The 12784-nt window shown below is 53.3% G+C and overlaps 1 protein-coding gene across 1 annotated transcript; it reads right to left on the reverse strand.

Annotated features, from left to right (window-relative positions):
- Positions 1–329: 329 nt before the first annotated feature.
- On the reverse strand, positions 330–10580 carry hecw2b (HECT, C2 and WW domain containing E3 ubiquitin protein ligase 2b). The gene is made up of 30 exons (XM_068756537.1): positions 10190–10580; positions 9487–9594; positions 9325–9419; positions 9111–9186; positions 8861–9030; positions 8618–8760; positions 8291–8394; positions 7417–8183; positions 7209–7335; positions 6965–7135; positions 6773–6865; positions 6478–6628; positions 6306–6409; positions 6102–6226; positions 5715–5900; positions 5455–5607; positions 5282–5378; positions 5108–5204; positions 4950–5033; positions 4759–4868; positions 4293–4413; positions 4108–4221; positions 3839–3991; positions 3657–3755; positions 3436–3565; positions 3179–3325; positions 2997–3111; positions 2771–2856; positions 2578–2690; positions 330–2471 (listed from the first exon to the last, which is right to left on the reverse strand). Exons 1-30 carry the CDS (start codon positions 10578–10580, stop codon positions 2360–2362), a joined length of 4542 nt encoding a protein of 1513 aa, XP_068612638.1. The 3' UTR covers positions 330–2359.
- Positions 10581–12784: the final 2204 nt, after the last annotated feature.

Genomic DNA, 12784 nt, shown 5'->3' on the forward strand with positions numbered 1-12784 from the left:
CACATGTATGCGTTTTTTTTTTACACATTTGTCAGAAGGTTTCATTAAACCCTTATTTTCTAACAATGTGATTTTTCTTTACCTTGAGGTTTTTCTTTTTCTTCTTTTCCATGGTTCAGGCTTTAAAGGGTTTACTTTTAAAACTCAAACCTCATCGGGTTCGAACCCAGAAACTCAGCGTCTCCGGTCAGACGCTGATCCCCCTGAACCACCAGAGGTCTGCAGGTGAGAATCAGAAGTGTACAGACGCAATGAGAGCTAAAAGATGACACACCAAACAAAGAAATAAACGTCTTTACGTGGTTGCAGAGAGACGAGACACAAGCGTTGACCTCCGTTTATTAAGCAGCTGCTGTTCAGGTGACAGAGGGAAAAAGCTTGCATAGACAGAAGACATTTTGTTTTGAGTGCTGACAAACATTCATTCTTAAAGTGAGGCAGGCTGTACAGACCGACCGGCCGCGGCTTTAGCTTTTTTATTCATTCCGAGTGACGGAAATAAAACCAATAATTTCATTTCAATCCAACCGAATTTTCTGGCAAAAAGGTTCGCGATGTGACAGAAATAATGTGAGATTATGTTAAATAGTTATCGAGGACATTCTCCAAAAGTGAAAACATGAGGAAGAAGTAGGTCCAGGTTGCAAAAACTAAAAGTTACATCTTTTTATATATATATATATATATATATATATATATATACACACACACTTTTTACTAACGTTTGTGTAATGGAAGCCCATTTCTGCCGAGGAATTTCTTTAAGTTATGAAACTTAAAAAAAACAAAAGAAAAAACACTAAATCACTGCAAGCTCTTTGGAAATGGATTTCATACAAAATTCATGCTTTCTCTGTTACGGTGACTGAATTCTCCGTATTTTTTACCGCGAGTCTCCGTGTGAACTCCACCAAATAAACCGACGGATTAAATTAACACAATTCATTCAGAGTGCAAACCTAAAGGCTCCATTCAAAGTTGTCAACTTGACCGAGATTCCAATGAATACGTGTCTCAGATTGTACAAATACAAAAGTGCTCGACGTCACAAGTGTAAAAAGATGAGGAGAAAACTCGATCATCGTGTGCAAAGTGATATTTATGGATACATAATAATAACAATGAAGACCAAATTGAGTTTTCGGTTCTGGTCCGGCAGCTGGATGTCCGAAAGTGCTATTTCTGCTTCACTGTAACGTCAATCAATGACATATAAAATGGATAACACTGAAGAATCAGAGCATGTCTGTTACGGTAATGTGAGCTAAAAGGTTACATTACGTGCTGATAGCATTGATATTAGCCACGCTAGCAAGAAGGCTCTTTAAAAATAGTTTTTTCTAAATTTGGTCCACATTAAATCATCAACGCAAATGACTGAATGCAGTCTTGTTTTATACCCGCAACACAAATGCACCGCGGCATTAATGCCAATTACCAAATTCCAGCATGCTAACATTAATAAAATGAAATAAATGTAAATAAATTTGATTTATATCAATGTGTACACCTGCTAAAACTCAGCCAGTTCGCATGCTAGCATTAGCATTCTGTGGACTTTTTGCAAATCAGGTCCAACGATTTTTTGAAATCTGCATGGACACCCCCCCACCCCCCCCCCCCCCCCAATTACTTGGATTTGAGGGTAAATATTTAGAAGTTTTAGAACACAGACCTGCATCTGTGCTCGTTTCAAATATACAATCAAAGTCAGAGAAGGAAGGGGACAACACCGGAAGCAACTTCATTCTCAGCCAAGTGGCGCTATTCCCCCCCCCTCCCCCCCCGTCACAATCGACTCAGATCTGGTAGAAGACCACTCCCCTCACGATAAGCGTCATCAATGTAGTTTACGTTCAAATCACAAGAAGTCACGTCGTTGGAAAATCACTTTTTCTCGTAGATGAAAATACTGTAACAGCAATACTAAAGCTTCTGTTTGGAGTCTCCAAAGCCAGCAGCAAAAGTTCCACAAATCTCACCGGAATTTACCTGGCGGTCTCCGAAAGGCTTTGAAGTATGGATCCACACAGTCACAAAAACCCGGGCCACAAGGAGGCGCTAGAATCCCACGAGGTCCATCCAAAAGGGGAATAAAAGGAGCTAAATCCGCTTGTTATCAAAGAAAGCGCTCGATCGGTCTCCCGTCGATCGATCAAACCCTGGCAGTTGCGATTTCGATCCCAAAGGCCGTGAAGCGTCGTCATTGGACAACGTCAACGCAGGTGTCGAATGTACAAAAGGGGACATGCAGGTGCGACACACACAAACGAACGCTCGGTGTCTGTGCGGGTTCGTGGATCAGAGGTCCGACCGTTTTAAGAGTCAATAATAAATTAAACGCCGATCCGTCAGCGACTCACTCCAGCCCGAAGGTGCTGGTCTCCTCCACGGCGGTCAGCATCTTCTCGTGCAGCATGGAGAAGGACGGGTAGGGAGGCAGGTCCAGCCGGTTGAAACAGGTGTGAGCTCTGGGAGGACACGGCGGGACAGTAGAAGAAGAAGAAGGTCATTTTAATAATTAAACTACTACTGTACGTTCTGAGAATTAAAATGACTCTGAATTCCCGACCGCACCTGGGCAGTGAGGTGACTTTCCCCCACTTCTCCACGCAGAACCGCCGCGGCCCGTTGCTCCCCCGCAGGGAGGCGAAGCCCTCGTAGGGAATGCTGGACGTTCCGGTGACAAACTGGGAGAGGAGGAAGCGGGAAGATGACGCGTTCGTTTTCAGGCTGAAGACTCCTCCGCCCCGCGCCGGCGCATGCCTACCTGCAGGAGGCGCAGTCGCTGCTCGTTGTTGAACCGCTCCACCGCAGCCCAGAACCACCGGATGACAATGTGGTTGTCGTGGTAACCTTAAAAACAACACACGATGTCTTTGTACGCGTGATGACACATCGATTTGATTTGTGGCTGTAAAACCGTGGAGCTTAGTTTTCTTCGGGCTAGCCGCTAACTGCTATTAGCTGCAGAATTAGCCTCCATTAGCACGCACCTCCTCTGTACTCGGTGTTGTTCCTCCAGTCCAACAAGTCGATCTCGGCCGTGCCGGCGATCACCAGCTCCAGCTCCCTGGCATCAAACACCGACACCAGCCTGGCGTCCACCACCTGGAGAACCCCCGTCAGACGGTCACGTGATCCGCCCCCCGCGCGTCACCTGGGCGACAGGACTCACCTCGTAGAAGCCTCGGACCAGGCTCTCGGTCTGCTGCACCACGCCTCGTTCTATCCTCCACTTCACCATCCGCTCGATGTATTCCTTCTTGTTCTTCTCGGAGACGGGAATGTTGGCTCCGCCGGGCTTCAGCTCCCTCTCTGTTATCTGTTGGGGGGGGTGGGGGGGGGGGGGGGTCAAACATCCTCTTCCTCACTGCTACAGGCAGCAAATCAGGATCTCTCTCTCTCTCTCTCTGTCAGGAACCGGCGCCCGACCTGCCCGAAGACTTCCTCGTTGACCGTGAAGGTGAGGTCCAGCATGTCCTCGATGTCGTTGTCCTTCATCCACTGGAGGGACTGGTGGAACTCCTCGTCCAGGTATTCCAGGTCGCTCAGGTCACACGGACTGGAAAACGTTGAAATAAACACTTCAGCGTCGCTGCTAACGCTACAGCCTCCTGTCTGAATCCTTGGAAACACGATTAGCATTAGCATACATGCGCAGCAGGCCTTTATAGAAGGGCCTGGTGAAGAACGCGTCCAGCAGGTACTGGTGGATCAGAGCCAAACCCAGGATGCGCCCGCTGAACCGGAACCTGGAAAAAGAGAGACACACGTTAACGCGTTAAAAGTATTCGGGAAGCACCGTCGACGGCGTCCGCGCTGCGCTTCCTCTCACCATTCGTGGTGATTGTCGACGAAGGCGGACATGGGGCTGATCTGGACGGTGTAGGTGTCGTTGGCGGAGTACTCAAACAGACCATAATAAGGGTTGAAGAGCTCCCTGGAAACCAGGAAGAAGAACTCTCTGGACGGCCCGCTGTAGTCCAGCCTGCAGCGCACATTTATTCAGCGGGAGAGGAAGTTTTTGTGGCACAAAAGAAGTCGAGTTATTCAATATTGTCATGGTAACAGAGACGTAGACGTGTTATCCACACGCACGCTCACCCTTCTTCCCCCACGAAGCTAACGTAGAGCTTGCTGCGCTGCAGGTCTTTACGGGAGTAGCACATGACCTGATTGAAGGCGTCTTCCAGCAGGTGGTCGCGGCGGATGATCAGTCTGAGACACAAACGTACAGCACATGTGGAATAAATTCATCCACGTCAGGCAAAACAACAAACGCAGCCTACTTTAGCTTGCCCGGCCCCTGGCCGTAGCCTTTCGTTTCCAGTTTCCGGAAGAAGTTGCGCAGTTTGGCCTCGAAGTCTCTCTTGTAGGGGGCGGGGGCTCTGGCGTTCGCCCGCTGGGTCCCTGAAAGGCAAAACGGAGGGAACAGAAACACATTATTTATCAGAAAGTGTGCAGATTCCACTGCGTCCTGTATTAAGAGGGAACACTGCCATCTAGTGGCGAAACATGCATGAGATAATATTCCTCATTTCAACAAATAAAAGATATAAATCCTAACTATAATATTATTGATAACGTATTTTGGAATGGGAACTAAAAAAAGTAATGCATTTATATATTAAATGTATTATTCAAACAGGGTTTGAATGTTTTCTATCGGTCCAATATGATGACATCATGCACGACATTTAAGGAGACGCCTCCAGCTGGAGCTTCAAAGGTGACCCAGAGATGGCGCTTTCATACCAGGTGAGTTCTGCGGGGAGGAGACAGGTGACCCCCGAGGTGACTGACAGTAGCTAGGGTGAAGCAAGGCATGAGGGGGCACGTAGGACATGACTTCATCTTCAAAGAGACTGCAGAGGGGAAGGAGGCGCAGATTTAAATAGAGGAGTCAATGAAGGAAGCATCAAAGGGGGAGCGGACAGAGGTCTCACCTGAGCAGCATGACAAGGTCGGCGTCACCCGACAGCCTGGCCAATCCTGACCCTCCATCTGCGCGGATCAGCTGCACCTTCTCTCTGTTGTCATAGCAACAACAGACACATGAAGCTGCGAGACTCAACCCGACGGCGTCGTGGGTGGCGCCCCCTACCTGAGTGAATGGTTCCGGGTGACGTCCGGCTGCCTCTCCTGCAAAATCTCAAAGACGTTCGGTTGCCGCAGAAACGCCACGATCTTCTCGTTGTAAGCTGCAGGTCAAGGGAAGAAGCGCGTCAGACGGCGTGCGACGGCGTGCGACGGCGTGCGTGCGTGCGTGCGCACCCACCCACTGGCACCACGTCTTGGCCCCTGCTGGCGGAGCCGAAGGTGCTGGAAGGGCGGGGCAGGACAGGCGGGCCGGCGTGACGGGGGTCGTCGGTCACCTGCAGAGAGGTTTCCGTCACGCGCCGAATCGATGCTAGCGTGAGACGACGCGCCGAGCGGCTCGAAGAGTCTCACCAGTCGCCGCGGGCTGACCTCCCCGGCGCTGTGGCTGCGTTGGCGGGTCAGGTGTTGGCGGTGGGCGAGGACGCTCGGGGGCCGGGTGCTCTGGACGGGCAGCCGGGGGTCGATGAAGGTGGTGGCGCGGCAGTTGTGGTCCACAAAGAAAGGCTGCGAAGCGCACAAACACGGCGCCGCAACGTTAACCCAGAAGAACTCGGGTTAACGCCACCCCTCCGGTGACTCCCGGTAAAGGCGTGCCCCCCCCCCCCACCCACCTTGCCGGTGTGGTCGTGCTTCATCTCCCAGCCTCTGGGGAGCTCCACCTGCTTGTTGGCCACCGCGTTGAGGAAGGCCACCAGGTCCCTGTTGTGCTGGTAGCGCTCGAAGTGGTGAGCGTCCCGACGCACCTTACTGATCATGTGCTTCAGACACGTGTTGGTGGTGAACATCCGGTAGGCACTCTGAGAGGGGGGGGGGATATCAGATAGCATTCTACCTTCATCACATTCAACTGTAGCTTAGCGCTAATTAGCTTACGCTACAGTGAACTATAAAGAATCTGGTAGGTGGTTTCCAATCTTTATGCTAGGTTACGCTAACTTTTATAATACAGTCAGAAATGAGGAGGAGGAAGGTGAAAACAAGCCCCCCCCCCCCCTTACAGGGTTGGAATGCAGCACAGTGAAGAAATCGGGGCTGGTGAGGAACTTGGCGCTGGGCGACTGGAGCAGCAGCGTGAGGCGGGACCGGGGGCCGGACTGCGCCGCGCTGCCGTCCTGACGCAACTCTGGGACGCGACAGAATCACAAAATGAACGCGTGAAGAAAACGGCGTTTACGGGACGTCGCAGAGCAGGGACTGGCTACCTGGAACGGAGGGGTGCGCGTCAGTCTCATCTGCCGGCAGCTCATTGGCCGGCTGCTCCTCTGGCCGGCCGTCATTGGTTATCGTCCTGCGTATGCTCTGATACCTGGAGACGCGTGCGTTAATCACCACGGTGACAGAACACCAACGATAACGTCTTTAAACCGGTCTCACCTGCGGTTCAGCTGCTCCATCTGCTGAATGGAGTTGGACCTCTGGAGGGTCTGCGGGGCCGGGGGGGCCGTGGGGCGCTGCCAGGTGGTGGTCCGGTTCACGTGGTCCACGTAAAAGATCCGACCGTGGCTGTCGATGCGAGCCTCCCAGTCTGGGGGGAAGACCGAACGCACGCTGAGACGTGCCTTAAATGTTCATGTATACGCTGTGCGTGCGCGCACACACACACGCACACACGCACGCACACACACACACACGCGCACACACGCACACACACACACACGTGCACGCTTACTTGGCGGCAGGGGCTCGTCGACTCTCTGGTAGCGGCTGATGTCATGGCGGATGGACGGCAGGGAGTGGACAGACTGGTGTCCGTTAACCCGGCCTGCGTAGATCACATGACTCATGATGTCATCAAATTCAAGTAGATCAATAAATAAAAAGGCACTGAAGCTGATTTCCACGGATTCTAATCAACACTCACCCGTCCCTCCCTTCACCCCAGCAGAGTTCTCCCCGCCGCCGCGCGCCTCCTGCTTTAGCACGGCGCCTCCCGAGGCCTGCATGGACTGCCTCCTCCACACCCCCCCTCCTTCCTCCTCCTCCTCCTCCTCCTCCTCCTCTTCCTCCTCCAAGCCGCCACCAGCTCGGCCTCCTGGAATTGAAGGAAGGGCTTGAAATGAAGCGTTTTCAGTTTGACTCGTTCCCCAGAGACGGTCGCCACCCACCAGCTTCAGAAGTCCCGCCCCCTCCTCCAGCAGCTGCTGCTGCTACTGGCCCGTTTGCCTCGCTGCTGGATGACTCCGCCCCTTCCTCCTCCGCCTTGGGGGCCACTTCGCTCCTCGTCTCCACCTCCTGAAGAGGAGACTTCCATAAATAATCAAGGTCCTCCCTTCCTGGCTTCACCTTTCCGACCTCCTGCACCCCCCCGCTCACCTGGATGGGTGAAAGGGGACCGAAGGAGGAGTTGCAAGGTACTTCCTGGTTTGTGCCCACTCTGCCGCCCTCCTCCTCTGCAGACTCCCTCAGCTTGGTTGCTCCTGCGTCTGGCTCCGCCCCTGATGGCGAGGAGGTGGCGGAGGTTTCTCCAGTGAAGTGACCAACTTCGGCTGATGATCCGGCGCCTCCTGCACCTTCAGGTTCAGCTCCGGACGGGGGCCCAGCGGAGGGACCTGCCTCTGGTCCAGGCCCACTGTCCCCCTTTGACCCCTCGCCCCCCTGCTGAGGCCCCGACGTGCTCCTCGAGTCTGAGCCCTGTTGTGTTCTTCCCTCCTGAGATTGCTCCCTGTGCTCCTCGTCCTCGTCTGAATCGATGTGCAGCATGGCGTTGAGCCGCGTGTCCGTAGGGAAGCTGGAGCGGAGCCTCGGGAGCGGCCCCACCAGGGGCCGGTCTCCGGAACCCCGGGGCGCCTCCAGGGCATCCAGGTAGTCGTTGAGGGACACCTGCCGGTGGGTGTGGCCTCCCAGGACGGCCGGAAGCAGGTCCTCTTCCCCGCGGTGTCCGTGCTCTCGCCACACGCTGTCATCGCCATAGTAACAAGCACCGTTGACGATGAGGGAGCCCTCGTCGGAGCCGGTGGGAGAGGGTCCATATGCGACACGGGAGGACGAAGACGGGTGAGGGAGGTCTTCGTCATCCGACGGACTGCCGGGGTCTCCGTTGACGGCGTCGCCCAAGATGGCGCCCACCGCGTCGGGAGAAGCTGCTGACGGAAAGAGGAGGAAGAGGAGGGGCGGAGGAGAAGGGGGATAAACCTTGACTGAAGTGTGTGTTCACGTTACACACACACACACACACACACACACACACACACACCTTGTCCGGTGGAGGTGATGTCGACTCTGAACAGAAGCTGTCCGCTCACATGATGAGTCGGGAGCCGGCGACAAAGGCTGTAGCTGATTGGCTGGCTGCTGCTCGCACACACGCACACACACACACACACACTCGATGTGGAGTCTTCATCAATCAAACTAATTTAAAAACGTGACATCATGGATGTCCTCAGATGTAGATCAATAAAGAAACAATGCCTGAACAACGAGCTGATTGGTGCGTATTGATCGGTATTGACTGTCACTATGGCTAAATGTCAGGTGTGTGTGTATGCGTGTGTGTGTGTGTGCGTGCGCTCACTCGGACGTCGGCCCCTCCAGGAGTCTCTGCACAGGGATGATCAGCTGACCCAGAAACCGTTTGATGATTGGTCGACTCTTTGCGAACTTATCCTTCACCTCGATCTCCAAAACGTCCGTCATCAGAGCCACAAAAGTGTATTTCTATTTTTTTTTTAAACGGCATTAAGAAAGAAAATAAAAAAAAATAAACCATCGAAGATCCCCAACCCCTTTGCGGATGCTACGTAGCGTCCGAGCTAACCTCTCCGTGCCACACGGGGTTGGTGGTGTTGGCGATGATGGAGGAGCGCCTCTCCTGCCCGTGGTGGGTGAACTTCGGGAAGTTGCTCCTCTTCCCGGGCTGGATGGACATCTTCAGGTAGGGGTCGGGGTTGAAGAACATGCCCTTCTTCAGACCCATCGCCAGGATGTCTGGAGCGGAAAGCACGCAGTCATCAGCGTACGGCTTTATTTTTCCAACGGCACCACCTCCGAAACATCGATCCTCTCACCTGATAGGGTGAAGCTGACTAGCTTTCTGCAATGCTCGGACCCTGATTGGTCCTCCACTTGCCCGCCACTGCCCACCTGGTACAGAAGCAACCAATAGGAGAGCAGTAAGAGTGCGTCGTTTACAGGTTGATGTCCTACTTTACGAAAACACCGGCGCGGATCTGGAACCTGATACACGCTTCCATTTAGACGGAGGATCTGGACTGGACGTACCGGCACTCCGAGGTTCTTGATGGTGATGCAAGGCGTCGTCGCTCGCAACGCGCCGCTCACGCCGTGATAGTATTTGAAGCACACCTTGGTCTCCGCTGTGGAGAGGCGCATAAAACATCACCGGGGATTCTTTTCTCAGGCTTCAAACAAAAGTCCACTCACGCTCCATGAAGTAGGGTCCCGGGTCCAGGCGCCACACGATCTGCCCCCGCTGGGTGCCGTTCACGCCACGGTTCTTGGAGTCCCACACGTTGGCCACGCACGTCTCATCTGGCAAACACACACACACCGTAAGACGTTAAGATTTAATTAGACAAATTTCACATTTCAAACGACCGGCGGCTCCATATTTCTGCTGCTCATTGTTGTTATTCACGTCGCTATACTACAAGACAAGGAGGATGCACTTATAAACGATGATAGTATGAATGTGTGTGAGGCAAGGGGGGGGGGGAGCACGCCGCTCCTAAACGCCGAGTCATCATAACGCTCTCTGCCACACACACACACACACACACACATTCCATTAGCCGGTTAATGTAGCGGTAGTGAGGCTGATGTAATGCTAACCTTTTGGAGCCCAGTTTCAACACAGCTAGCTAAAGAAACGAGCAAGACTCCAGGTGTTCCCTGAACAGATGTGTTGCTAAGCTCCTCCCTAATACAAACCCACCGTCCAATCACATGTCAAGGACCGAACCTTGATGATCACATGTTTGAACGGCAACAAAAAATAAAGAAATACAATTGCAAATCCAGTCTTATGAGCTGCACGTTTAGCACGCATCCAGCTAGCTTCTCAAATCAATAACCGTTCCGTGTTTCCGTGTGGGGGGGGGGGGGGGGTGAGCTTTGCTCTGCTCACCGATGTGGTACAGTCCGATCCAGTCGGTGGCATCCACTTCCTCCTTGATGTCCCAGGAGATGACCAGGTGGGGGTGGCCCAGAGTCAGCTGGTACGTGGACGCCGTGAGCGATGAGCGGCTGTCCGACGTCACCAGGTCGGTGTCGCTGTTGGCCCGCTGGAGCCCCACCCCCGTCGATTCTGGTGGGCTGCCTGACGTGATGGCGGCGGAGGATGAAGGGGCGGAGCCTCCGTCGGCATCCTGCGCCGTCAAGCTACGCAGGTTGTCAGGCCCAATCGTGTACGGCCGAGTATGCGGCGTGCGCCGACGCACCGCCAGCAGGTGCTCTCTGGCGCTGCCATTGGCTGATGGAGGTGAGGATGAGGAAGAGGCAGTGGCAGCCATCGCCATGGTGACCGCAGAGATGGAGGAGGAGGTGGAGAAAGATGGAGGCAAGAAGCGAGGGGGAGACGAGGACCGCTGGGGGTGATGGTAGTGGTGCTGAGGACGAGGATGGTGATGGCGGGGGGATGAGGGGGCAGAGGAGGTGGAGGATGACTGGGGGCGGGGGCGAGGGGGAAGGACAGCCGTCGTGAGGGAGGGCCGAATGGTGGAGGTCAGATGGGCGGGACAAGTGAAGAAGAGGGAGGAGGAAGGAAAGGGTGGAGACTCCCAGGACCTTCAGCTAAAAGGAGCCAATGTTAGACCGGATGGAGGGAGGAGGGGAAGAAGAAAGGTCCCGTCGGCGTTCTCTTGGGCAAGGCACTTCAGATTAGCCCCACGAGCCGTCATTCTCCGCAGTCTGAAACATATTTATTTTTCCCTTCTCTCTCGGCTCTGGGAATATCACGTCATTTCATCCCAAACCGGTCGTACGGAGCCGACAACATAGCGAAAGCCTTGCTCAAGGGTCACTGCAGTCCTCCGTCGGCCATTAAACAAAGGAGAGAGAGACGAGGGATCAGGGAAAACCCTTCTGTCTGTCCGGGAGGTGATCCTATTATCCAAAGAGGACGGAGGTGAAGGGATACCTGTGGGAGAGAGATAGACAGGGGGGGGGGGGGGGGGGGGGGGTCGGCAGGGCAGAAATAAAACAACAAGGTCCATAAATGTGAGGCGCTGGGAAAGTAAAGCACGGAAAATGTTTAATGTTCCCAGAGGAACACATATTTTAAACATGTGCTACCAATAACAGCAAAACGGCCCCGTTTCTCCTCAAGCCGACCCGGGAGCAGGAACCCGGGAGCAGGGACCCGGGAGCAGGGACCCGGGAGCAGGGACCCGGGAGCAGGGACCCGGGAGCAGGGACCCGGGAGCAGGGACCCGGGAGCAGGAACCCCCAACCGACGGAATCCAGCCGCATTAATGTTATTATTTACATCTGGACTTTTCCAAACTCCTCTGATGAGGCCCGTTAGCTATTAGCATCTCGTTAGCGCCCCGGATTACATCTCCTCTTCTATATATATATTCAAAGACACCTGCAGGTAAGAACTGTTCAGATATTCTACATTTGTAATAGTAGTTTCACCCCCACAGTAAACGTCCCGCCCCCCCCGTCCCCCCCCGTCCCGGGTGTCATCCCGCTCGATGGATTTGATTTACACGTGAGAAAGTTTCCATTCGGGCTTCCGTACCTGAAAATAGCAGCGTGAATTCTGCCGGGTTATTTCTAAGCGGAGAGTGAAAGGAAAGCCGGACGATGGCGGCGAGCGAAGGGGGCGGTTTCAGTCGGGAAGGGGGGGGGGGCGGCCTGGAGAGAAGCGGGCCAAATATCAAGCATCCCGAAATGTTTTCGCCTCCGTCTGATCTGAACGACAGATTTGAGTTCTGTTAAACTTAAACGACGTATCTGGTGACGTCTCTCTCTCTCTCTCTCTCTCTCTCTCTCTCTCTCACACACACACACACACACAGTCCTGAAATAGCCGTGGCGTGATTGGAGAACAATGCGGCGGTCCCATCAGAGGCGACAGCTTCCTGCCCCCCCCCCCCCCAACACACCCATCACATTCCTCGCTGTGCCAGTTTGTGTGGAGACAAAAGCGTCCAATCAGGACCTCCACCCAACTGGTCCAGTTCAAGACCAGTTTGAGTGGTGTGTGTGTGTGTGTGTGTGTGTGGGGGGGGGGGGGGGGGGGGGTTAGAGGGACACCTGGACAATTTGGGAATTATGCCAATTCATTTTCTTGGAAGGTTTTTCCCAGGATCCTCACGTCTGTGACGACTATGAAACACCAGCAGCCGCAAAAGTCAAATAAAATACATTCTGCACCTGGAAATGTACGAATAAATCTGAATTTCATTACAATTCTGCCAGATTTTCATTGATCCAGATATATATGTATATTAATTATGATCTGGGAGTAAAACGTTATCTTAAAGGCACATCAGGATCTGGAGGGTCCGATAATGGAAGCGGCGTCAGATATCGGGTCAATAAACCAAATATAGGATCGATCCACCTGAGAATGACGCAGGGGTGGTGACGTCAGAAAGCAGGCGTATTTAGGCCGCTGGTATTTATGAGTGTGAGAATGTAGCTTTAAATGGAATGTAAGGCCTTCATCTTTTTGTCGTTTCTACCATCCATCATCCATCCATCATCCATCATC

The sequence above is a fragment of the Brachionichthys hirsutus genome, chromosome 24, assembly GCF_040956055.1.
Source record: "Brachionichthys hirsutus isolate HB-005 chromosome 24, CSIRO-AGI_Bhir_v1, whole genome shotgun sequence".
In the NCBI taxonomy this organism is placed as follows: domain Eukaryota; kingdom Metazoa; phylum Chordata; class Actinopteri; order Lophiiformes; family Brachionichthyidae; genus Brachionichthys; species Brachionichthys hirsutus.

Excerpts from the sequence above, each read along its gene's own strand:
- hecw2b (XM_068756537.1), bottom strand. The coding sequence starts at position 10,580 with ATGGCGATGGCTGCCACTGCCTCTTCCTCATCCTCACCTCCATCAGCC. Across the intron at positions 9,187-9,324 it reads TCAAGAACCTCGGAGTGCCG|GTGGGCAGTGGCGGGCAAGT; the intron begins GTACGTCCAGTC and ends CTTCTGTACCAG. Across the intron at positions 3,992-4,107 it reads AGCTTCGTGGGGGAAGAAGG|GCTGGACTACAGCGGGCCGT; the intron begins GTGAGCGTGCGT and ends TGTGCGCTGCAG.